At 42.4% G+C, this 26,675-nt stretch overlaps 1 protein-coding gene across 7 annotated transcripts in view; it reads right to left on the bottom strand.

Moving 5' to 3' along the window:
- MTHFD1L (methylenetetrahydrofolate dehydrogenase (NADP+ dependent) 1 like) overlaps positions 1–26,675 on the bottom strand; it is a 214,957-nt gene that overhangs the window by 140,328 nt on the left and 47,954 nt on the right. For 6 of the 7 annotated variants that reach the window (XR_010307993.1, XM_064169397.1, XM_064169396.1 and 3 more), the window contains 4 exons: positions 25,665–25,767; positions 20,438–20,514; positions 15,433–15,573; positions 5,295–5,363 (listed from right to left, as the gene is read on the bottom strand). Coding sequence is in view for 6 of the 7 variants with exons in the window: in XM_064169397.1 (XP_064025467.1) it covers positions 5,295–5,363; positions 15,433–15,573; positions 20,438–20,514; positions 25,665–25,767 (390 nt within the window). In the remaining variant the exon portion in view is untranslated. Of the gene's footprint in view, positions 1–5,294; positions 5,364–5,850; positions 5,920–15,432; positions 15,574–20,437; positions 20,515–25,664; positions 25,768–26,675 lie in introns of those variants that run through there. The other variant, XM_064169400.1, reaches the window with a different exon arrangement.

Here is a 26,675-nt window from a genome sequence, read left to right as displayed (position 1 = left end):
ATCGTCAATCATCAACACCTGGAGGCATCATTTTACACTAGCCCATCAAGAAACCTCTTTAAAAAGCAGCAAATTAAACAACACACATCAATTTACATGTGGAAAAAAAGTGCTGATGCTTGTTGCCAGCTCAGTTCCATCTAGGACTGGCATTTGGTCCTTTTTGAACTTCTAAATCTCTTCTAAGTGCAGGTGATCATACAAAGCTCATGTAAATCTACTAACTAGGTCATTCTTCTCCCCTTCCATAGATCCTTAGAAGCAACTCCTCAGACCTCTACAGCTTAACATAACACCCACCTACCCATCCACAGGCTCTTCACCATATCACAGAGTACAGTTATCTCTGCAATGCCTACTCACAGCTACAGCTACCCAAAGAATCTATTATTTTTGAATTATTCCAAATTCACAATAGCAGATAGAAGTCATCCAGAACATGGAATCACAGAAGGGTCTGGGCTGGAAAGGACCTCCAAAGGTCATGTATTCCAACCTTCCTGCAGTAAGCAGGGACATCCTCCATTAGTTCAGGCTGCCCAGAGCCCCATTGAGCCTGGACCTTGAATATCTCCATGGGGGGGTCCTCAACCACCTTCCTGGGCTACCTGTTCCAGTGTTCCATTATCCTCATGGTAAAGAACTTCTTCCTAATGTCCAACCTAAATCTACTCTTCTCTGATCTAAAAAACATTGCTCCTTGTCCTATTACTACAGGCCTTGGTAAGTAGTCCCTTTCCAGCCTTCTTACAGGTCCCCTTCAAGTACTGTGAGGCCACTATTAGGTCTCCCCAAAGTACCCTCTTCTCCAGGCCGAACAACCCCAGCTCCCTCAGTCTGTCTTCATAGCAGAGGTGTTTGAGCCCCTTAATCATTTTCATGGCCCTCCTCTGGACCTGCTCCATCAGGTCTCTGCCCTTCCTGTGCTGGGGGCACCAGAGCTGGATGCAGTACTCCAGATGAGGTCTTACCAGAGCAGCGTAAGGTGGCAGAATCAACGCTCTTGATATGCTGGCATCTCCAGCTTCCCTCTTCTCTGACAGCCTTCTTGTCATTCCCCAATACCAAATTGATCTGAAAGACTTACTCTGGTGACCAGTTTCACCCCTACTTGCAGAACAGGCCTATGGCACAGCCTGAACTGCATTTGTGTTCTCTGTAATCTTATTATTCTTCCTGTGTACTACAAGACCATTTCTGATGTTACTGGTGTCAAGTCAGGGTGCTGTTGCTAAAGATCTTTCTACTTGCTTTCCCTGAAGGGATTAAGACTATATTGTCCAGTCACTATTGGTAGCCTCTTTGAATACTTAAGAGGTCCCTGTTTCGGATGCTAATTACCAGGATTATTTCAAGTTTACTTAGGCTTCAGTTCTCCTTGGTTTCTGTTTGGAAAAGAAAGGCTTGCAATTCACACACTCATCAGAAATATGTCATTCCTGCAGCAGAAGGGAGGTTACATACATCTACCCTTGAGAGTACACCAGGATGTTTGTCCATGCCGGAGGGTTCTAATCTCACAGCAGATCACTGTACTGCATTCAAGTGTGCAGGATAAAATATCTTCTTTCCCTTCTTTTGTACTAACCAAAGGCATTAAAATGAGCACTTCTTAAAGCTGCTAACATGAATAATTAAAAAAAATTAATGGTATTATTCACAAAATGGGATATGGCACAACCTTGAGGCTCAAGAACAGCAACAACTGCACAGGCAGCAACAGCACAGGCTACTGCATCTCTGCACAAGAGCAAATTAATTGTCTCGGTTCTAGTTTAAATACCCAGAGACTCAAATAAATTTGATAGACCCAAATAACAATTTATAGAGTGCCCTTCCCTCTTCCCCCTTCTTTCCCCAAAGAAAGGAAGAGGAAAAGGTAAGCACACCCAAATAAATAAATATCACTCTGATTTGGAAGTTAAAAGTTTAACAATAAATTAAAAAGGTATCTGAGGTAGGGAAGTTACAAAGGTATAGGGAAGGGAAAGCAAATACAAAATGTGTAAATACAACCCAATTTTGATGGTAATGGGCTTTGTCCACCTCGTGGGTGATGGCCACGTGGCAAAACAAAGAGGGTCAGGGTCCTCCTAACTAGCAACAGTGATTGATGTTTCAACTATAGCACATATTAGAGGAGAAAAGAATACCACATAAAAATCAGTGGGTAGAAAAAAACCCCACAAATATGTCTCAGAACCAAATGCCTATCAAGAGAAATTCTTCTGACATTTATAATTGCCTTTTAGAACACTACAATAAAAATACACTATATTCTAACAGACGTGCAAATTGCAAACAGAGTGGCAAAAGCTAAACCCTCAAAACCAAAACTACCTTGTCAGTGATGCTTAGCACACACAATGTTATGTTAGTGGTGACAGTATGTAGCTCTGGCTTTGACATTCTTGGTCCTACGTGACCTCTAGTTTCTGCTGTTGGGTATTATATTAAATTCTGACACACACATATATCTGCACACAGCTACATGAAAGAACAAATGTTCTTTGCAGAAGAAAATAATTAAGATGGCTATAGTAAATAACAGTCCTACCTTGTATTTTTCTAATATCCCCTGATATTAGGAAGTTGTTCCCATTCAGACACAAAAGCAAGAAAAAAAAAAGTAATCACTTTGATATGCTGTAGAAAACAAAACATTTTTAACAACCAAGGGTTGCTCTAGTATCTTCTGCATGTTTCAGGTTTTCACCATACCAGAAATCGTTGTGAAATACTCTATGCATCTTCGATGGCTTCAATAACACACATTATTTTTCATTCAAAGGTATTTTTTTTCCAAAACAGCTTTGTTATTTCCCTGTGTTTCTTCACAGTATCGCAGTATCACAGTATCATCAGGGTTGGAAGAGACCTCACAGATCATCAAATCCAACCCTTTACCACAGAGCTCAAGGCCAGACCATGGCACCAAGTGCCACGTCCAGTCCTGCCTTGAACAGCTCCAGGGACGGCGACTCCACCACCTCCCCGGGCAGCCCATTCCAGTGTCCAATGACTCTCTCAGTGAAGAACTTTCTCCTCACCTCCAGCCTAAATCTCCCCTGGCACAGCCTGAGGCTGTGTCCTCTCGTTCTGGTGCTGGCCACCTGAGAGAAGAGAGCAACCTCCTCCTGGCCACAACCTCCCCTCAGGTAGTTGTAGACAGCAATAAGGTCTCCCCTGAGCCTCCTCTTCTCCAGGCTAACCAATCCCAGCTCCCTCAGCCTCTCCTCGTAGGGCTGTGCTCAAGGCCTCTCCCCAGCCTCGTCGCCCTTCTCTGGACACGCTCAAGCACACTGCTGGCTCATGTTCAGGTGGGTATCAATCAGCACCCCCAGATCCCTCTCTGGCTGCTCTCAGCCACTCCGACCCTAGCCTGTATCTCTGCATGGGGTTGTTGTGGCCAAAGTGCAGCATCCTGCACTTGGAGCTATTGAACCCCATCCCATTGGACTCTACCCATCTGTCCAGGTGGTCAAGGTCCTGCTGCAGAGCCCTTCTGCCCTCCAACCCTGTCACATCTGCTCCCAGCTTAGTGTCATCTGCACACTCGCTGATGACTGACTCCATGCCCTCATCCAGATCATCTATGAAGATGTTAAAGAGGATGGGGCCCAGCACAGATCCCTGAGGGACACCACTAGTGACAGCTGCCAGCTGGATGTGGCACCATTCGCCACCACTCTCTGGGTCTGGCCCTCCAGCCAGTTCCTAACCCAGCACAGAGTGTTATCATCCAAGCCATGGGCTGACAGCTTAGCCAGCAGTTTGCTGTGGGGGACAGCGTCAAAGGCCTTGCTGAAGTCCAGACAGAGCACACCCACAGGCCTCCCCACAGCCACCAAGCAGTCACCTGAGCATAGAAGGAGATCTTCCTTCCTCTCCTCGTGAGCACTGCTCATCATTCAGCTTACTATTGAAAAGCAATACTAGATGGCCTAGATGCCAAGGTATGTCGTACAATGCTGTGTTCTTTGAGCTGTTGGAAGAAAGCTCACTATGGTAAGGGTAAAACATTCCTCTCAGAGGCCAGCAAAGCTTCAGGTAGTCTCTGAAGGCACTATGGCAAGACAGGGTACCTGACAATCTCCTTCTGAACAGATGTTGATGTGTTTTTTAGTGGGACAGACTGCCTTTTACCTCTTCCAACAGAGCCAAAGGAAAACTTCTCACACAAAGGACTGGAGAATTGGAAAGTTTACATGGAAGTGCAGTTCATATACCACAATGCTACAGTTCTGTAGTGGTGAGCATAGCAAAGCATATAAAATACAAAGAAATCCATAGTCAGACCTGGCCCAGCCCTTTGACTTGAGCTTATAACAATCTCACTGACCAAAGCTTCACACAAACCCCTAAATCCCAGGCCTTAACGCACACCCCTCCACACCTCCCCGTGCCTCCCTACCCTCATACCAAAAGCTATTGTGACGCAGCACAAAATTCACATTGTCAACTCCAGGCCCAATTAAGAAGCTCCAGGACTAACTGGCAGTGTCGCCAAGGCTAGCCAGGCCTTATCTCGCCCCCCACCCAGGGAGATAAGAACCTGCTCCTCCTGCCAGGGAGAAGAGAGCAAGGGCGAGGGGAAGAGAACTGAGTCTCAGCCAGACTCATAGGGACACATGGGCATGAAATGCAAAGATGACACTTTCTGGTACACCTCCTGGACACTCCAGCTCCTGGAGCTCTGTGACTCGGTGGTGTTCCTAAAGGCACTTAAGCTCAGACAGCCACAAACGTACACAGGCAAAAAGTCTCTCCTGTGCTTCTGAAGGCACAAACTGTAACACAGAACAGCTTCAGTGCGCTGTAGGAACCGTCACAGACACACACATGTGACAACATAAAAAGAAAACTTCCTTAGAAGAGTGAGACATGAAACAGAAGGAAATCTACTCTTTGGAAGCACAACTTGCCTTCCAGCTGGCTCAGACGTAGCTCCTTAGTGCCCTGTAGCTTGTTTTCAACAGTAAGCAAAATGACAACTAAAGCCAGAGTCTCAGAGAAGAGAAAACAAACCCACAAACACACACACAGCGAAAGAAAATAACAAACCTAAAAAAACCCCAAACAAATGCCCTGCTAGCCCCAAACACCAAAAAGGTACAAATGCAGACAGAGTTGAGTAGTCAACATACTCAAATGAACATTTGCTAAAGTGCCTGCAGGGACATGACCCTGGCTTGAGCCTTATAAGTTAAGCATGGCCATTGGAGAGACTCAGGATAAAGGCTGACAGACTCTGTGAAAGCCAGACAAGGGCAGGCATCATAAACCATACTCACCTCTAATGTCTGCATTAGCGTGGGCTTAATCGCATCTTTCATGAGAACTGCCAGAGCCCCTGTTACTCCCTAAAAAACAAAAGGGTCCACATTTTAAGGAAGTCAGTTCTAAGGTGCAACACTTCCGAGTTGCACTTACAGTCAAAAGAGGTAACAAAACCTTATGCTTCAAAGGTGAAAAAGAAAGCATGCTGATAAACCACAAAGGACAAGCTTTCTTGTGTTACAGTGTTGTGTAAAGAACTAAGATATTACCCCAAGCCTTCTACCATGCTGTATTTACAGATGTGATGGTTTGGGCTCTTACCCGCCCCCCCCCACTTTGTATTTGCCCCAGCTAACTCAGACGGACCCTGGGAATATAGATGAAGCAATTTATTTACAGCTAGCAGAATTTACAAGCAGCTATTTACAATATATACAGTTATATACAATTATATACAGCAATATACAAAGGATAAACAATACAGAAGCACAACTCCCCTCCCAGAAACCTGAGTCCCCAGGAGGGGCTCTCAAACCACCCCAACACCTCCCCCGGCCCTCTCAACCTTACCCCAGTTCTCAGGAAGAAGAGAGGTGCGGCCAAGAGGTTAGGGAGCAAGGTTAGTGGGAGCAAGGTTAATGAGATGTGACCAGGTCTGAAAGCAAAGGCAGAAGAAAAAGACAAAATGGAGAAAAAGTCTTTCTTCTTCCCAGAGTTCTCAGCATGACTGTGAGAGAAGGAGACACCATGTCTTCATTCCACTGCCTGTTATCAAGTTCTTTTACCAAAGCATTCCAGCTTGCTTCAAACTAGCACAACAGAGCATGCAAGAAATATAGTGATTTTGCTCTAAATACACTTAAAAGGCAACAGGTAAATATTCTCCCTATTTAATGGAGAGACTAGAAACAAAGTTATTACTAGGTGATCAGCATGAAGATGCTCGTGGGAACAAAAGATAAGAAGAATCAAAGGTTACTGAGACTTCAGAAAGCAATATAGCTGTACACATTTCCTGACAGAATCAGTAACACAAATCAATTGCTAGCAACAATCAGAGATGGTATTATTCAAAACTTGGACACTTTTATATGCAACAGACAGGAAGGAGGCAGAAACAGAGTTGACTAGAGGTAGATAATGGACAGAGCACAAGATTGTAAGAGGTACCTTATTGTGGTGATTAGAGGACAAAAGGTGCAATATATTACAGTAAGTACTACTCCTCCCTAAAACTTAGACTAGACATTAAGCATAAATTTCACACGGACTAAATTTAAAAGGCAGTCATGACATCCCTCTACAGTAAAATCCAGTGCCCAGCTTAGAAAAAAAAGTAACATGTACCTAGCACTCTATGTCTAGAAAACACAGATATTTCAATTTATTCCTAAATGACTCTGATTTTGAGAGAAAGTGTTCTGCTTTTAAAGAACTGGAACACAGATAGGTGAAAAAAAAAGCAGTAGCTCATTTTGCTGTGTTGAACGACCAAACTGTGCAAATCAGAATGACAGATGAGACACAAAAGCATGTGGCCACAAGTAGAGAATGCTATTGCAGCAGTAGGTCCAGATTATACCTAGAATACATATCCACCACATGCCCTAAACACCTGCCTGAACACCCACCTCGGCCCCCTTCCCACTTCTTCCTGGGCAGCAGATGCGGGAGAGCAGCCGAAAGCCTCTGCGCCTCTCAGTCCACCACAGACACCACATCTGCCCTCGTTCCGCAGCCTGCTTCGTTTCCTGACAAACAGAGGGCACCGATCCTGGGCTGCACATCTGCCTTCTTTGCAGAAATAATTCAGGGTTGGCTCTAGGGGGGCTTTATCTGGTGCTATTGGTCAAAGACGCTCATCAAAATGCTTAAAACCCAGCAAACTTGCTCGCTTGCTGCTGCTGCTGCTGTTGTTTTGTTCACTACCTGTTTGCTCCTCACCTCAAGCCTAAATCTCCCTTGGTGCAGCCTGAGGCTGTGTCCTCTTGTTCTGGTGCTGGCCACCTGAGAGAAGAGAGCAACCTCCTCCTGGCCACAACCACCCCTCAGGTAGTTGTAGACAGCAATAAGGTCTCCCCTGAGCCTCCTCTTCTCCAGGCTAACCAATCCCAGCTCCCTCAGCCTCTCCTCGTAGGGCTGTGCTCAAGGCCTCTCCCCAGCCTCGTTGCCCTTCTCTGGACACGCTCAAGCATCTCAATGTCCCTCCTAAACTGGGGGGCCCAGAACCAAACACAGTACTCAAGGTGTGGTCTAACCAGTGCAGAGTACAGGGGCAGAATGACCTCCCTGCTCCTGCTGGCCACACCATTCCTGATGCAGGCCAGGATGCCGCTGGCTCTCTTGGCCACCCGGGCACATCACAGAATCTGTGAGTAAGTTTGGGCAAATTTTCTGTATGTATTTAATAAACTATGCAATAAATTTTATATTGGCCTCATTAGGGCTTGCTCCTAGCCCAGATTCAGACTGCTCCTTAACATTTACAGAAATTAATTTCCCCTTTCTGAGCTTTATGTCTGAACACACTTCAGAGGAAAATTAAGCAGACCATTTGGCCTCACACAAAACAGACTGACACAGAAACAGTAAAACCGATCTCTACTACAGAACAGCAAGTGTTTCCTTGCGGGAAGTGAGAGAACGAGATGGTTCTTCACACTCTGCATTTTCTAGACCTCCATTATCTGCAAGCCTCAAATGACCCACAAAGAGGTAGTAAAAGAAACTGTCAGTAAAACAATCTAGGCTTCCCTCTATGGAATTAGCAAAAAATAAAGTTCTGTTTCTAAATATGTTAACGTTAGAAGTTTGGATCAAAACAGAAGGAAACATCAGCATGTCAGCTCTGTCAGAATGGCTGACACTCCATCACTTCCTGGAGAAGCAGCCTGGTGCTGTTCCCAGCTACTCTAACTGGAATCCAAATCTGAAAAGGAAAACATGTTTAAAAGGCAAATTAAATTATTACTGGTTTTCACTTTATAGCTACAGATTGGCTTAATTGGTAGGACTGGCCTGTATCAGGAGCAGTGTGGCCAGTAGGACAAGGGAGGTTTTTCTTCCCCTGTACTCAGCACTGGTCAGGCCACACCTTGAGTCCTGTGTCCAGTTCTGGGCTCCTGAGTTCAAGAGATGTTGAGATACTGGAAGGTGTCCAGAGAAGGCCGATGAAGCTGGTGAGGGGTCTGGAACACAAACCCTGGGAGGAGAGGCTGAGGGAGCTGGGGGTGTTTAGCCTGGAGAAGAAGAGGCTCAGGGGTGATCTTATTACTGTCTACAACTACCTGAAGGGAGGCTGTAGCCAGGCGGGGTTGGTCTCTTCTCCCAGGCAAGCAGAAACAGAACAAGGGGACACAGTCTCAAGTTGTGCCAGGGCAGGTCTAGGCTGGATGTTAGGAGGAAGTTGTTCCCAGAGAGAGTGATTGGCATTGGAATGGGCTGCCCAGGGAGGTGGTGGAGTTGTGTTCAAGAAAATACTGGATAAGGCACTTAGCGCCATGGTCTAGTTCATTGGATAGGGCTGGGTGATAGGTTGGACTGTATCATCTTGGAGGTCTCTTCCAACCTGGTTGATTCTATGATTATAACATACTTATTTTAAATAAAGAACTTAAAAATGGAGAACAAATAACTCGATGAATGCTCATATAACCAGCACCAAACAAAATCTTTTCTTAACACAACAACCCAGTTTATAAAACTGATTTGATTCACTTACAAATCTGGAGCAATTAAGAAATAAAACAGTGAACATCTAGGCCACCTCAATTAAATAAAATAGCAAATTTTAAGCCTAGCAGATTCTTCATGAAACTTGAGGTTTTAGTCCTATTGATTTACTAAAATAAATACATTCTTTTTTCTTGATAGTCATAGTGCAGAATTTGAATTAAAAACAAGAGTTTGCAGCATGCTTACTGAATAGATCTGTAAGCCTGCTTTTTTCCTGCTGTTTGATCAATTCAGCAGTGAGTTTGGACCAAATTTCTCAGATGAAAAACGATGTTCTTCACTAGTTGCTAGCAGCACAAAACTGTAACAGCTACCTAAGTCGTTTGTCTTCTGTTTCATGCAAAGCAGAAACATGTACATGCACTAATTGGAGGTAATGGGTAAGAGAAATATCTGAAAGGAAGATTAGTTAAGGTATTTATCATTATACTAAAAAAGAAACAGCTGCTGCTAATTTGCAGCATACAAATACAGAGACACTTTACAATCTTACCACAGGAAAGGTAATTGTGATAACTATTCAGCTTTCTGGAGTAAAAGGCCAAGTGAAAACTTGACATCAGATCTTCCAGCTGGTCAGTGGCAAGGTTAAATAACTGAGTAACTGCAGATGAGCCATAAAAGCTCTTGAGAAATGTGCCCAAGGACCGACTTGTGCCAGCTGTAGCTATCCAATTAGGAGCTTCTGTGGTCTGCTTCACACTGAATGAAGCCACTAGCCCACTGAAAGCAAACACACCAACAGCTATTTATTGACCCAAACCATGTTGACTGTAAAGTGGGTTTTGGAGAAGAAGAAAAAAAAACATAAAATGAGGACATTTTTTTTTCTCCTCTCCACCTCCTAGAAAATAATGGCTCAACTCCTGCCTTCTTTACTTTCTGATAGTTCTCACCAATGTGATAAAAACTGTGAAACAAAAACTACTTTCTATGCATTTTAACTTTTTGGGGAACCTCATCCATGTTAGATATGCATTCTGGACACAACAACTCATTGCGTCTGAATGTGAAAGCAAGAAAAAAGATGGCAAAGCTTCCAGTTAACACACCTAATTCCATGCCTAGCATGGTTCTGACACAGGTTTTGTGTCAACAACAGTCCTTGAAAGCTAAACAGACAATAAAGTTTTCATATCTATTTTCCATGACTGTCAGAAAAAAGTTTTAATTCCTTCATATCCCTAATCCTCCACATAGGTCCCACAGATCACTCAAGGTACTGGGTGTGATTCTCAAAGCTAAGGAGTCAGCTTCCCATTTCCAATTCAGAGAAGGTAAATACTTTTTTAATAAAAGAATTAGAGACTTAGACACTTACACACCAATTAAGTGCGAGAGCCCAAGGATCATTAGCTTTCCACTAATCCACTGTCAGAAGACAAAGGACTCCAAATCAAATGTATATGGACATAAAACTCTCCTGGGTTCCCTCCTGGAACTGATTCCAAGTACTTCTGAAAATAAAATCCCTCCCACCTATCCAACAGCCATCAGGGCAGGTATACTCCCCAGGACAGCAAAGATCACAGAGCACAAAATGTGACACAGGAAAGGCAAACTCAGATGAAAAAACAAAACACTTTTATAACAACTTCTGGTGGTGCAGTCTTTTAAGTCTATCGAGAGTCAAAATAAAAGCCAGCACTGTATGACAAGAGGATGATTAAAGCTGCTGAGAAATGACTAAGTATTAGACAGGTTGAGGGATAGAGACAAAATCTTTTCTTTATATGAAAAATATTAAACTACTTGTAACTTCCCTTCATTTGAAACTAGAAACTCTAACGAAATATTATTTTTCTGCAGTATCAGTTCTGTGAAAAACTAAAGCCTGAACTGTAAGCTGAGAACTACAACAACTTCTGTTTAAAGTGAAGTATGTACACAATGTTTCTGATGAAGCAGAGAACAGAATATATTCAGCTGACAGATCATTTATGAAAGTAAATACGATGCTTTTTTTTTGGATGTTGAAAATATTTAGCAGCACAGAATGCAAACTGAGAAAAAAGCCTTATTTAAAAGAATAGTGATATGTATTCCATATTTTTCATAGCTGCTGAAATACTGATGCAGGGCACACATACCCATTTCATCTCACACAAAGACATGGCATGCGCCTGTCAAAATTCCACTACACTGTAAAAGCCAAAAAGCAATTCAGTCTTCAAAATACAGTACAATGAGTACCACATTTTGGCAAGACTTCTCTGTGTTCCATTACAGAGGACAGACATTTAATCCACTACTCTTGAGGAATGACTCTTCTCAATTAATGAAATATTCAATGTATCCTTTTTCTATTACTTCTAGCCTGTCTCTGCATCTGGTTTATATCTGTCATTGTGTATTTTAGGTTTTATAATTGTATTATTATTAATATATTGCATATAAAGTAGAAATTAAGAGCAATTGTGGTTTTGTGAAGCATATTGTCTATACATCTGGAAACAAACCACAAAGAAGAGTTTAGTGGTTTTGGTTCATATAGATTCCAAAGAACTAAAAACTACTGCCAAACACTGAAATTTGCATGATACCATTCTGAATACTGTATGTAAAATGTGAAGGCCCAAATGTTTTTTAATAAAGAGGTAGGAGTGACCACCACCTATCATTCAGGTTGTGTGGTACTCCCTTGATAAAGCTGCCTGTAAAGTCTGTTAAAACTGCATGCAGTTGCAGTTCTTTGAACTATAGTGTTCCCTGGCAAATGGCTACGAGTCAAGGTTTTAAACTTCATTTTCAAAAACAGAAAACGTTAAGTCAAAATCATTGAACTGTTCCTGGACTAAGAGTATGCAAGCCCAAGTGCATTTGGTTTTGTTTTTACTAATTCACTTCTCTTGAGATCTTTCCTTTCTGAACTATAAAGCTTCACATCCTGTCTGGCCTTGACTCAAAAAGAGGATGAAAGTTCATGAGGAGAATGGCTGCACATCAAACCACATTTGAAAACTTGGGAAAGCGAAAATTTCAGCTCACTACTCATTAGTGACTGCTTAGCCTTGCCCTGTTCCACCCACAAAGCTGTAGCTGCCATCTGTGGTGCGCTTACAGTGTAGCGTGTGACAAACGTGTCTGCAGTCTGCACCAGGCTGCATCAGCTCTCAGTCTGGACACCTGGATCACAAAGATCTCCTCTCCTGGATCCTACAGGAATCGTTTCCTAATGCATATAAAGTAAGAGATACAATCTGTGCTGTCCAAATTGAAGAGAGGGGTTGAAAGCTGGTCTTGGTGAAGGAAAACAACAACATAGGCAGCACAAGTAGCAGGGAAAAGGAGTAGATAGAAACAGCAGATCTAGTTGCAGACTGACCACCCGTGGGAAGAAATAAGCAACAGAGACTAAATGCTTCCCACTAATTAATTTGCACTTAAGAATTATGATTATACATCTCCTGCTGTTGTTTCCAGAGGATTCAGCTTTATACACTATGCTTTCACAAGTACACTATAGGTATTCCCAATCTTTCTCTCCTCTTGTAGAAAGTAAGCAGCATTTAATTTGATAAAGAAATCTCTATAAGGAAATCCACACCTAGTTGTATTTTTTAATATATTTCTGAAATCCCAACAGCATGGCATCAGATTTCTTCAGCAGCATTAATAGGTCTGCAGAAATGAACTATCATTCCTGTTTTCAGATAAGACACTGGCACACACGAGGAACAAACTCAAAATGGCACAGATTTTGGATGTTCAAAATGAGACAACATCAAATGATTCTTGTTCTAAGTTCTTGATGGTGTTTCACTCTTCTCTCAGATTTTGGCTGTATAGCTCCTGGTGTCAAGCCAGATTGAGGAATGCATAACTTCTCATGTTCTGCAAGAATCAGTTTGTAGAGACACGGCATCACACACAAGCTTTGTGAAAAACCCAGGACTAGTATTCAGCTCTCTGAAAAGGTACTTTTCTGCCTTAACCATGAAATCATCTTCTTAGTCTTCCCGTAGTTCTTATGCCCAATTTTAATGCACTTCACAACAAATGTGGCAGGAGTTTCTGGACTTCACCATCATGAGATGCACCCAAGCCCTTCCCATGCACGGTATGGAGAACCCACAGAAGAAAAATAAGGCAGTAGCATAATCACAGAATAGATCAGTTTGGAAAAGACCTTTGAGATCTTCAAGTCCACCCTATCACCCATCACTACCTAATAAAATAAACCATGGCACTATGTGCCACATTCAGTCTTTTTTTTAAACACCTCCAGGGGTGGCAACTCCACCACCTCCCTGGGCAGCCCATGCCAATGCCAATCACTCTTTTGGTAAAGAACTTCCTGCTAACATCCAGCCTAAACCTGCCCTGGTGCAGCTTGAGACTGCGTCCCCTTGTTCTGTTACTGATTGCCTGGGAGAAGAGACCAACCTGCACCTGGCTACAATCTCCCTCCAGGTAGTTGTGGACAGCGATAAGGTCTGCCCCAAGCCTCCTCTTCTCCAGGCTGAACAGTTCCAGCTCCCTCAGCTGCCCCTTGCAGGGCATGTCCTACAGAACCCTCACAAGGCTTGTTGCCCTTCTCTGGAGACGCTGAAGATAGTCACAATGCTTATCCTTGACACTGTGACGAATTTCGTCATCACTGTCTTTTTGTTTAGTGGATTTTCCCCCCTGGGGATTTCTTCTATTGTATAATGCAGAACATTACTTTAAAGAACAGCTAGAAACATCTGTTCAGCACAAGTGACACTATCAAATGATTGAGATGCTAAGCATAGCACGTCTGTTTCAAAAAAGGTCAAAGAAAACTCAATTAGTTACAGACATTCTGCTGAGCACTACTTTTATTTTAGGGACACAGTGAAAACCTGAAATTCTTTGTGTGTTGTTCAGCATTTTGAACATTAACACTATTTCCACAGAGCAACTACAGATGACATAGACCAGAGAAAATCAACCTATTTCATTTCAAGTTGATTAACATTAAGTGGTTGAAGCCACCTTGAATATTTTGCAATATGAATACATTAAAATATCTTCATACACAGTAACATCAGGATTAAAATAATTTGTTCCAAAATTCGGACATGGAATTAAAGTTTTTGCATATGCATTATAAGGTAACTCATTCCTCACTCCTCTCCATGTGGCCAAGACAAAGTTATACAACCAAAAAGAAAAATCAACACTTCCACAGCTATAATATTAGATGCATTTCTTCATGTCTCCTGCATTATTGGGAGTAGTTCATTTGCTTTGAATTTTAATCATGACTGTACTTAGAAATTTTGGTACACTTATCTTAATTTCAATCTTAAATCCAGGCAAACTACTGGATTTTTAATTTCCTTGTTAAACTGGAATCCACTGAGCCTCTGAAGGTACTTCTGGTTTGTGGATTTGCTATCTTTGCTGACAAGGCAGGATGCTGGTTCCTTTGCTCATTCTAAAAAGGCAGTAAGTTTGTACAGATGTCCACAGCAAAGGGACAAACTGGAAAAAATTAAGTCAGTGTGATATAGGCAGTCAATGATTTAGGCAGTGAATGCCAGCAGCGTGGCTCAGAAGTACAGCTCCCAGAGACATCACAGTTACTAAAAGAATATATTCAGATGATAAAAAGAGCATACAAGAAATACACCATCATATTTATTGTATTTAGGGTGTGCTGTCAATCCGCAGTAGATGAGCTTAATTTGGCAGTTAAAGTGCAGAATTCGAGTAATGCAGTGTTACAGTATGCTAGTGCTATCACAGTGAACCTACTCCTGGCACTCATTAGACTGCAAGGGTTAACTGGCAGCTTCTGGCTTCACCAGAAGCTGCCATACACAGACATGGGTGAGATTCCAAGCACTGTTTACTGACTCAAAGCCTGATTATAAGGGTTAGAATTTAATACAAAGGAAGAACATATTGATCTCTTTCAGAAGCTGAACTAGGGAATGAAGAAATAACAACCAAATAATGAAGGTAAGGAAGAAAAAGTCTTTATATGAAGAGATAACCCTGACGCCCAGGCACTATCAGCAACATAAGAATAAATAAGCTTGTTTCCATTCTGATTTAGTGGTGTGAGCGTTCATGTGGTACTGATCATTGTAACATCTGAGCATACTTTATGAGCACAGTAGCAAACACTGCCAGAGCTCTCAAATAGGAGCCCACGCTTTGACTCCTTCCAGCACCGAATTTGTTCGCCTTAAGAAGTGCAGAAAACCATTCAAGTAGGTTATGGAGACCAGAGACTACCTGAACCAGATGCTACGAGAGAGTTGGAGAAACGAGTTCTACATCTTGTTCTCATCACAAAGACATCGTGGCTGAGAACAAGATCTGTCTTTTATCTGACTGCGCTGTTCAAAGCAAAATTCTTGGCATGCACCTGCCTTTTTAATGCTTCAAGAGGCAAAACAAATGCATCTGAGGTTATTCACAGGTCTACAGCACTGAACATACCAAATCCTCTGCTGTTACCGGTTCTCCTTTCTTGTCATTAGCCACCACTATTTTCCCCAATCTCTCCTTCATATCTTGAAGGCTGGTGCTTAGTGCTAGGATGGCCATAATTTCACTTGCAACAGCAATATCAAACTGAGCCTGTGAAACAAAAATAAGAATCATGAACCAAATCAAAGTCAGGTCAAACACACACAGGGAATCATCAATAAACTCGGGGAAGACATACTGGAATTCAAACAAATTCTAAATTGTAGCCTACAGCTTTTGAGATTACTTTGACTAGATCAAACATGCTGTTTATATTCTCTTGTTAATGTTCTCTATTACACTTAATTTACTTGAGGACTGGACCCCTTGGCTCACATTATCCTCAGCAGAAGCTCCCTGAATGACCAAGAATTTTCTGTGGCAAGAGAAAACTGCCAGATGTGTTTTCAGCTTCACTGAACAACACAACACTGTATTTTTTTTGTTCTGTTTTTCTCCAATGCTCTCCAGAAGTTTTTTTATACTTGTTTCAGAAACCACTATAAAGCATTCTGGTTATTTGATCGGTCTTTTTGTACATAAAGATTTAGAGTCTATGCTGCTTGACCTATGATAATGAAAACTATTATCTTTGCTCTTATTTATCTTCTTTAAATTAACAAATATATGTGGAAAAAAAAAAACAAACCAAAGCAAACCACCCCAGGAACTATCTTGCTATCAGGTCTATTGCTCTTATAGACATACACTCACACTGTGCAGTATTTAAGCAAGAGCTGCAGTCCTTGCTTCTTTAAAAGCCTGAATTATACATTTGCAGTATTTACACTAATTTACTGTTGAGTAAAGCCCAAGCCATTTGCTGTCAGAACACAAGAGAGCCAAAGTGACTAAGATGTTATGTGACAGAAATGCAGAGAATAACAAAATTGCAGCTTCTTCAGTAACCTCTCCAATTCCAGCAATTAAAGTCTTTATAAAAATCTAGTAATTGGCATCCTGCTATTTATGTAATAAAAGCCCCAGGACTGTTTCTATGTCAGACTTCTACCAGTTGTAACTCATGCTAATACCAGAGAAACCTGTTTAAATTGAGGGCTTTGCCCATTATCAGAAAGCATCTACATGAAAGAATTGCTCAGTGTTTATCCCACCACTCCTATCCAGTTGCCTAGTACTTTAACATCATCTGCCCTTTTTTAACCTGTGTTCCTGCTTCTAGATTCTGTCTTGACAGCTACAAAACAGAGCAGCCCTATTCAGACTGACCTCTGTGTACCTGCATGCTTAACCAGCACTTCTGAATACACTGGAGCACTTATCTGCATTGGGCACAGACAGAAAAACAGAAAAAGGAAACCCAAATTAAACCTGTAATTGAGATTTTAAGCAAAGAGATTCAAATGAAACACCAAAGCTACAAAGCAGATTTTCTATGCTCCTTGGAAGTAATTCTATACCTAACAGAATGGCTGGATACACAATGAACATTGTTGGCACTGTGATGACATACAGGCTACTATGTTTTCTGAAGTTAAGAGTGTTCCTTGTAGGTCACTGCAGCACGTGTAAGACAGAAAATAAGCCTGATAAATCTGTGCCAATATTATCTAAACAAGAAAACGTTTTGATTAATATTGTTTATATCACAGAATCACAGAACTGTAGAGGCTGGAAGGGACCTCCAGAGATCACTGAGTACAACCTCCCTGCCAAGACAGGATCCCCTGGGGTAGATCACTCAGGATCATGTCCAGGCAGGTTTTGAAAGTCTCCAGAGGAGATTCCACAACCTCTCTGGGCAGCCTATTCTAGTGCTCTGTTACCCTCACTGTAAAGAAGTTTCTCCTCATGTTGAGGTGAAACCTTGTACATTCCAATTTGTAGCTGTTGGTCCAATTTGGAGCTCAAAACCCAAAAGGACAAGAAAAAATCCCAGGTAAATGCTCAAAGAACAACATACTATTTAACAGAAGACTCAGGCAAAAGCAGGTGCCCTTTTAACTCTGATAACCTTTGCATATCTACGAAGTGCTAACAGAAGCCTCAGCTATGAAGTCAGTTCTCTACTGATGAAAGGTTCTACCCACATGGATTCAATTGCAGGATCAAGGGCATCGGTCATGTCATGCTCTTTAGAAACCATAGCATCCCTGTTCATTAAAATGCAGACTTTTGTGCCTGCTGTGCTCTGCCATTTTACACAGGTGTCACTAATTTAAAGAGTGCTAGAACATCACTCTAAATATTTATAAAATGCATCTGCTAACTATGAAGTCCTGTTTTCTCTGGATCTCTGGCTAGACTCTGAAATGACTTTTCCTAACTTAGCTCTGTTTTTAGAGTTGCTGAGTCCACTTTAAACTGTGAAGGTATATGCATCAGTCCAATACATCAAAACTGAAAGCAAATTTTAGACAAATCAATACAGAGGCACATTTGACTACCACGTATCAGCTAACAATCTATAATAAAACAGCCCAAAATTAATTACAGTGGTAAAATTCTGTACAGTAAAGCTAGGGGAATTGGCTCAAAGCTAATCATCATGCTGAGTCACTGAAACAAATCTAAAGCCTCTGAAGTGTTGCAGGAACTTGTACTAAGTATAATATTTTGCAGCCCCAACTCGTTATCAGAGGTGAGCATTAGCTAATATTGACTTTCTTGTAAGTCCAAGACAGGAAAGTCCCCACTCTGTGTGTGGCACATGTGTGTTCAAAACCAAAACAGGCAAGCACTTCAAGCAGGTGTCCCTGCTCACAGTAGGGTGGTTGGAACCAGATCATCTTTAAGGTCCCTTCCAACCCAAACCATTCTGTCATCCAATGACTTGCTTTTAAGTTCTCTACAGTTTGACAGTTTACCTGCTGAATTGATGAAAAACATTAGCACTGTTTTTCTAGGTCTGTTTATTTAGGCACAAGCCTAGAAAAGATCTGAAATAGCAACGAACAAATACAAGGTGAGATTTCCAAAACGACTGAGAGCCTTATCTCTTGGACAGTAGCTATTCACTTCAGAACAGTCAGACCTTCAGGACTTGCGCGCTCCGGCAGGTTAGATTACAATGCCTTCACTGAATTAGGAACAATCCATCATTACCACACTGAGTTTGTTCACTTAGCATTGCTGCTGCAGGCTGCATTATTTCAGAAACAGATTTACCCACACAACAACAGGAATAGTTGGCTGTGCTAGTTTGAAGCCAGCTAGAATGTTTTGGTGAGAACGAGATTACAGGCTGTGAAAGGAAAACAGTGGTGATGCCTACTGCCCTCACCGTCTCGCTGAGATGTATGAGAAGAAGAAATGAAAACATAACATTCTCACCATTTTCCCTCACTCTCACTTGGGCTGCTGGCTGAGCTGCATCTCTCTAACACACCCTCCACCCACCTTTGCTTCTTAACCTCTTGGCTGAACCTCCATTCTTCCTTGGGACTGGGGTAAGGTTGAGAGGGGCAGGGGGAAGGTGAAGGGGTGGCTGAGAGCCCCTTCTGAGGACTCAGGTTTCTGGGAGGGGAGTTGTGTTTCTGTATTACCTTTTCCCTTGTCTATTTCTGTCTATAACTGTATGTACTGTAAATATCTGCTTGTGTATTCTGCCAGCTGTAAATATAAGCTTCATTCATATTCCCAGAGCTGGCTGAGTCTAGTCTGGGTGATTTCTAAAGTGTGGGGGGGCAGGGAACACCCAAACCATCACATATTTTCATTGCCTGGAAAAGTCTTGCTTTCTATTTAAGTTCTTTAAGAAAGTTCCAGTTCTCATACAGTATTGTAGGCTGGCTACTGATACTGCTGAAAAGTACACATATACTCTAAACTACCCCTTCAAGTCCACATATGAAAATTAAGCACATGCTCAAAGCAGTTACAGTTTAGATCCCAAAGTTGAGATCACAGTATCACAGTATTATCACAGTATTATCAGGGTTGGAAGAGACCTCACAGATCATCAAGTCCAACCCTTTACCACAGAGCTCAAGACCAGACCATGGCACCAAGTGCCACGTCCAATCCTGCCTTGAACAGCTCCAGGGACGGCGACTCCACCACCTCCCCGGGCAGCCCATTCCAGTGTCCAATGACTCTCTCAGTGAAGAACTTTCTCCTCACCTCCAGCCTAAATCTCCCCTGGTGCAGCCTGAGGCTGTGTCCTCTTGTTCTGGTGCTGGCCACCTGAGAGAAGACAGCAACCTCCTCCTGGCCACAACCACCCCTCAGGTAGTTGTAGACAGCAATAAGGTCTCCCCTGAGCCTCCTCTTCTCCAGGCTAACCAATCCCAGCTCCCTCAGCCTCTCCTCATAGGGCTGTGCTCAAGGCCTCTCCCCAGCCTCGTTGCCCTTCTCTGGACACGCTCAAGCATCTCAATGTCCCTCCTAAACTGGGGGGCCCAGAACTGAACACAGCACTCAAGGTGTGGTCTAACCAGTGCAGAGTCCAGGGGCAGAATGACCTCCCTGCTCCTGCTGGCCACACCATTCCTGATGCAGGCCAGGATGCCACTGGCTTTCTTGGCCACCTGGGCACACTGGAAAATGAAAACACAGAATAACAAGCTAATGGCAATTTTTAGTCCTCACAGTGAGACCCAGAACACATCACTGATTATTCCCCCTGATTTTTTAACATTAAATTTAAATGTAGCTTGAACAACAGAAATAGTCTCCAAGACATAAGAAAAAAAACCCAAATAACACAAATTAATCTTATGAGGGCACAAGAGCAACTTCTATACTTGGAGGATGATGAAGTTAAACCCCTAACATAATACAATCTTTTTCAAGCATTTTCAGCACACTGTGCAATATGCATTGGTTTCTGCTTCTGAAACTTCAGATTCAATTACTCATTAGCACAATCAGTTTCACTGTAAAAATACTATACAATGGCAACAAATGTTAGCACTGCAATTCAAAGAACTATGCTGGAAGAACTGCAGAAACATCTCTCAGCCTCTAAAGCTAAGTCTGTCCAGAATGAGATATGTTAACTGCCTTTACCTACCTGACGGACGAATCCTTTCTCTGTATCTGCCTGCCCAACTGTTATTTTGCGCAGGAACCTGTCATTTGTATCCACCACTGAAATAAGCAAACAGCAAAGGCAAAACATGTCAATGAGGTCTTGGGGATCTAGGTTTTTCCAGGCATACCTGGTGTTACACATGTAAAATTCAGCTACGTGAGCAGTGTAACCAGACAGCCACAGATTCTTAATACTGTAAAATAGAAGTTAAAATTTTACCTACATAAGAAAAATCTGTCCTAGTAGATACAATGCACCTTAGATCTGCTTCAAATCATTTGCTTTGCCATTGACCTATTAAAAATTAATCTTAAGACTGCATGATGTAGGTTAAACTTGGTCTGTTTCTCTTTTAAAGGGTGATTATGTTGTCAGTTTGGTTCTTCCAAACAAGTCACTTCCGTGCACAGCACAGTAACTAACTCCACATTCAGCTGCACAGCACTTGGAGGAAGTTCTCTTTGACCTGCCAAGATCAACCATCTGCTATTGAAGACAACTTCAGACAACTGCATTTCTAACCTGGAAACACTTTTGGTACAGCAAGGGCACGCAGAAAGCATCCTGAAGAATGGCTAACTTCACCGACAACTGTCACGAGCCACGTTCTCTGACTCCTCACTGACAACACTCAACTTCAAATGGTCTTTTGTACTGACTGAAAGACTACGAATAATTGAAGAGCTCTGTCCTCTGCTGAGCACTGACCAAGATGTTTCTTCAGAAGAAAGATCAGAAGGGATTTTGTGCTTGCTAAAAAAAGAGACTGAACTCCAAGACCTCTTTTTCCCAGCAGTGGCAATCCCTACAGAATGCAGAAGCAGGCCCACTCGTTCTAACGGGCTCCCTGGCCCTACAAGGGCTTCAATTTGCACCAACTCTGACAGAAGGGGTGGAAGGTGCTCTTGATCGGTTTGGCCTCTAGCTTGGCAACCAAGTCAGGTTTCTGGTAGATGCAGATTTGAGGCCTGTTCATTCAGAAGGGAAGAATCAGGTAACCTCTAGAGTAGTTGTCTGTACTGAAGGTCAGTGAAATCATCTCCCACTTTTCCTGCTGTTTTTGGAGACAAACAAATTTGTCTGTACAGATAATTACCCAAGAACAAGAGAGACTGAATCTTCGTCTTAGACTAAGGGTGTGAATGAGTTGGGAGAAAAGCAAGGTTTAAGACATTTCCCCTTCTTAGTTATTCTCCCTGGGGCTATCATAAATACCACACATGCTTTCTTTCCACTCTGTGGCATTTAGGCCCCCAATTTCTTCAGGAATTCCACGTAAGGGATGGTACAACACAGATTTGGCTAACTCATCCTGCTTTCTATTTATAAAAGACCACAGTACCGGCAGAAATTGCAGTGCAGAGTCCAGTACGTGGAAGCAGCAGCCTCACACTGAGGTGTGGTAGCATATGCTACTGAGAAGCCACATGGCAACTTGATCCCTCAGGCACAAATTTACCTCTTCTCCTGGGAATTCAAGTCTCAGGAGCAGCTTTAATCAGTCCTAAATGTTCTTTCTGCCTAACCAGGCTTTGCTGAGAGGAGAGGGACCTGGAGGGTCCTAGTGGACAGAAGGATGACCACAAGCCAGCAACATGTCTTTGCGGCCAAGAAGGCTGATTGGTATCCTGGGGTGTATTAGAAGAGCTGCGGTTAGCAGGTTGAGAGAAGTTCTCCTCCTCTCTACTCTGCCCTGGTAAGACCACATCTGGAATATTGCATCCAGTTCTGGGTGCCTCAGTTCAGAGAGGACAGAAAACTATTGGAAAGAGTCCAGTGCAGAGACAGAAAGATGATTAAGGGAGTGGAACGTCTCCCTTATGGGGAAAGGCTGAGGGAGCTGGGGCTCTTTAGCTTGAAGGAGACTGAAGGGTGACCTCATTAATACATCCAAATATGTGAAGAGTGTCAGGAGGATGGAGCCAGGCACTTCTCAGTCATGTTGAACAACAGGAGAAGGGGCAATGGGTGCAAGCTGGAGTACAGGAAGTTTCATGTGAACATAAGGGAATACTTGAGAGGTTGTGGAGTGTCCTTCTCTGGAGACATGCAAAACTCTCCTGGACACATTCCTGCATGACATACTCGAGGTGATCCTTCTCTGTCAGAGAGGATGAACTAGATGATCTTTCAAGGTCTCTTCTAGCCCCTAACATTCTGTGATTCCATGATTCTCACCAGCCCTGACAGCCAGTAGGCTGCTCTTTAATCTGTCCCATCCAGCGAGATCTTGAACACCATTGCTATGAAATTCTCTGCAGCTCTTTCTGGTCACTTGGCTATGCTGGCTTTTTTGCCATGGTCAGAATTTATTCTCTGGGAACACTTCAATAGTTGTACTTAGAAGTAGTAAAATAAGAAATACTTGAGGTTTGTCACAGGAATATTTTTTTCCTTCTCCAGATTTTCCCTCCTCCTTATCCAAAGTTAACATTTCAGGAAAGTTTAGGTTCAATAAAGCATCTACTTCCTTATCCTCTAGAGATCTCAATAAGATCTGAACAGCAAGAGAAGTAGGGAGAATACTTCCTTGATTTCAGTATGTTGTACATGTTCAACTTTGTGTAAGATGACAATGGACTTTAAGACTGTGACATTTCTAAGGAAATAGGTTGGAATTTAAATTGATTTCTGGACAACCTGAGAGCTTTCTCATCTGCTCTGGCATGGAACAAGCTTCATGGACAGATGGACTGATGAGGTTTTTGCAAAGAAAACATTTTTCAAGGTATCTGAACCATTTTGTTTCTAATTCCATCTTTTTTCTGAAGAGTTTAAGATCTGTATGTTACACAGAGTTGCATGGATGTCACAGACTGAGTTGAACCTGCTGCTGTCATTCATACCATGCTGCAGTCATGGCAGCTTCAACAATTAAAGTGCTAACTGGAGGAAAGTATTATGGGGCTTGAATTCAGGGATCAACATGGGAGGCTTCCTGTTCTGCTTGCTGCTTCTGGGTTCTGGCTTCCTGGGTGCTGGCTTTTATCTGCAGGGACGGTGGGGAGGTGTGTGGGAGTCAGGTAGCTGCAGGTTTTGGCTTTCTGTTTCATGCTGGTTTTCTCCTGTATTTCAGTTTGCCTCTTTTGCATATAGGCTAAGCTAAAGGTAATTAAGCATTGCATCATTAGATCAACTAGATTATTAGCTAAAGTGTTGTGGTGTAAGGGTTAGCAGGTGGGCAGGCTGAAATCTAACCCAGGCAGGGGCCTCGGGTCATGTTATTCCCTCCCCCTTCCTGCTGATCCTCATATAAGGGGCCAGGAAATTCTGGCGGATCTTGCTCTTCCTTTTCACCTTTCTGCCTGGTGGAGAGCTGTTGCTGGCTGCTGGAAACCTTGGCATGGTCAGGCCTGCTTCCACATTCTTCATGGCTGCACCCACATGCTGTGTGGAAATCCACTGTCATCCGTGACTGGATTTTGTACATATCTCTTCCCTCAATCTCTCTGTACATCCCTTCTTGCTTAGTATCTTCCATTATTTGTTAAAATGACTTTCTTACCTTCCAATTCTGTGCAAGTCCTTTTGTTTACCTCTTACTTCCTCTTTTCCCCTAGAGGGGAAAGGGGGATAATCTAAATTCTGTCCTGTGGGGTTTGTGCCCTGAAACCTTAAATGGCAGCATAAGGTAATGGTGCATTGTGCTCATGATACCTCATGTTATAGCAAACTCTCATCCTTTTATCTCAACCTGAGTTTTGTGTGTTACTCTTCCCCTCATTTTCATGCTGGGGGAGAAGGCAGGTTAGCCCTTGTGCTAAACCATTACAGTGCAATAGAAAGTTCACTAACATTGTTTGAAATGAATTAAATAACTCTCTTGTGGCAAACATCTGTTCAGTAATGTTGCCTCCTGCTTTTGCTGATGAAAACGATGAGTCTCCTAACACTAAATATTTATATGGTACCCTCACCCTAGCATAGGCTTGCATACACACTGACTCATAAAAACCCATCTCAGGACACATTCCTCAGTATTGTTTTGAGAAGAATATCCCAAGTCTGAGATGACATGCACACGATGGCCACAGGAAACCATGGCCAGGACTCCTCACTTCTATCACCACAGTAGATTGCACATCACAACGGTGAATTGAACCAAAACCTTTATGTGGAGTTCACTTGCTCAAAAAAAAGAAAAATACAGAAGCTGAAGTAAACACTGAAATTTAACTCAGCAGAAAAACTGGAAGATGCAGAGGGGAGTTGTCTAGGGGTGTGAGAGTGGATATGGGTTTACTTGGAATACATAACTGAAATTGTATCACATCTTTCACCTCTTCAACCTAACAAAGCAAACGACTCCAGACACTTAAAAAAATGCATAACTCCTGTAGTCTGTTCAGTCTTTGAGCTAATGTGGCTGCTGAATTAGGGAGGATGAGGGAAGAAAACTGAGAGGAGTAAGCACAAATAATCTAAAACCATAATAGACACAGCTATAGAAATCATCACTCTAATTTGTAAAAGGCTCAGAAAGCTATTTTCCTAACTTTTAAGACATACTACCTAACACAAGAGAGACGTACTTAAAGTGTGAGAGCAACCTGTCATGGAACCTCCACCGAAGAAGCAAGCTTCACAGAACTGTTAAAAGTTGGTCCACAGGAAGCCCACAGAGGGCTGGAGCACTTCTCCTATGAAGACAGGTTGAGAGGGTTGGGGTTGTTCAACCTGGAGAAGGCTCTGAGGAAACCTTATAGCTGCCTTCCAATATTTGATAGCTGACAAGGGACTTTTTCTAAGGGTGTGTAGTGACAGGACAAGAGCCAATGGTTTCAGGCTGGAAGAAGCTAGATTTAGATTAGACATTAGCAAGAATTCTTCCCTACAAGAGTGATTGCCCAGAGAACCTACAGAGGCTGTGAGTGTTCAAGGCCAGGGTGGACGGAGCCTTGAGCAAGCTAGTCTAGTAAGAGATGTTCCCACCTATGGCAGAGGGGTTGGAAGTAGATGGCCTTTAAGGACCCTTCTAACTCAAACCATTCTATCCCTCTGAATATTAGCAAAGTCTCTGGAGTTACTGCAGATATTTAGCCAAGTTTTAGAACAACATACTGCACCCAGAGTTCTTCTGCAGTCCTATTCCCCACTTGAGACTGGGCTGTTCTTACAGTCACAGAGTAGAAACAGCTCTTAAAATTAAGTGAATTGGGAAATTATGATTAAATCCAAGCTGAACTTAGGCTTTCTGCTTACATACCTCTTTGCCATGTTATGGTAGATGGGTCAATGTCAAGGCGTGCAAATTTGCTGATCTCCTCCTCTGTTAAAGTCTCAGAATTAGTCTTGTTTATTCCCAGCCTCTATGCAAAAACAAGTTAGAGAAATGACATGAAGTGGCTTTTTTGGTTCAGAAGGTATAGCTTCAGCAAATATGAAAAAAAACACAATCCAAAACAACTTGTCAGGGCTCAAACTATTTTTAAAAAAACTACCTGTAGGAAATCACCTGTAACTGAAACAGGGGCAAATGTGGATGGTGAATGAAGCAAAGACAGAGAAATACCCAGAGGCCATTAAATTAACCATCTCTTTCTTGCACAGGAGAAAGTCTTATTCTCAACCAAAGAGAAAATTCAGCATTGCCACTTACCAATAAAAAAGACAATGAATTGCTCCCTGTAGTTTGAGAGAGACATGTGTTGTGTGAATCATCTTTGAATGAAACAAAAAATTCTGCTTTAAGAGAGCACCATCCATAAACACAGTCACTTGTCATGGCTGAGTCAGTATCTCCTGGCTTCTACAAATTTACTATTTCAGCAAGAACAAACCTTTTTTTTGTTTTTTTCATGTGAATATATATAAAGATCAGAAAACTGTGTCTAAGAACTGTAGCCTTAAAAAAAAGAAATCTTAATTTTCTCTGGCATTTGAAAGCATTCCTCAGTGAGTTAACCAGGGCTAAGAATAAAACAAATCTAAAGTCTAAAAATATCCCATTTCAAAGGGCTACTCTAGTTTCTTCCCTGTTTAAATCAACAGTAATTTCTGGAAAGCTGAGGTTATCCTTCTGAAAGTATTATAACTGCTTTCACAATCCCTTTCTGAGGACTGTCATCTCAAACTGTGAGGGATGCTTTCAATTCCAGATGCAGGCACAGAGGCATTCCCCACTGCGCTGAGAACAGCTTGCAGGTTTTGATGCTTGGTAACCTAAGATTTTTCGCCCCAGTTTTAATGAAGGCAGATTTATGTCCTCAACTGCCTG

This window comes from Pogoniulus pusillus, chromosome 31, assembly GCF_015220805.1.
Source record: "Pogoniulus pusillus isolate bPogPus1 chromosome 31, bPogPus1.pri, whole genome shotgun sequence".
NCBI classification, from domain to species: domain Eukaryota; kingdom Metazoa; phylum Chordata; class Aves; order Piciformes; family Lybiidae; genus Pogoniulus; species Pogoniulus pusillus.
The sequence above is the reverse complement of the archived record's forward strand: the minus strand, read 5'-3'. Positions and strand labels throughout refer to the sequence as shown.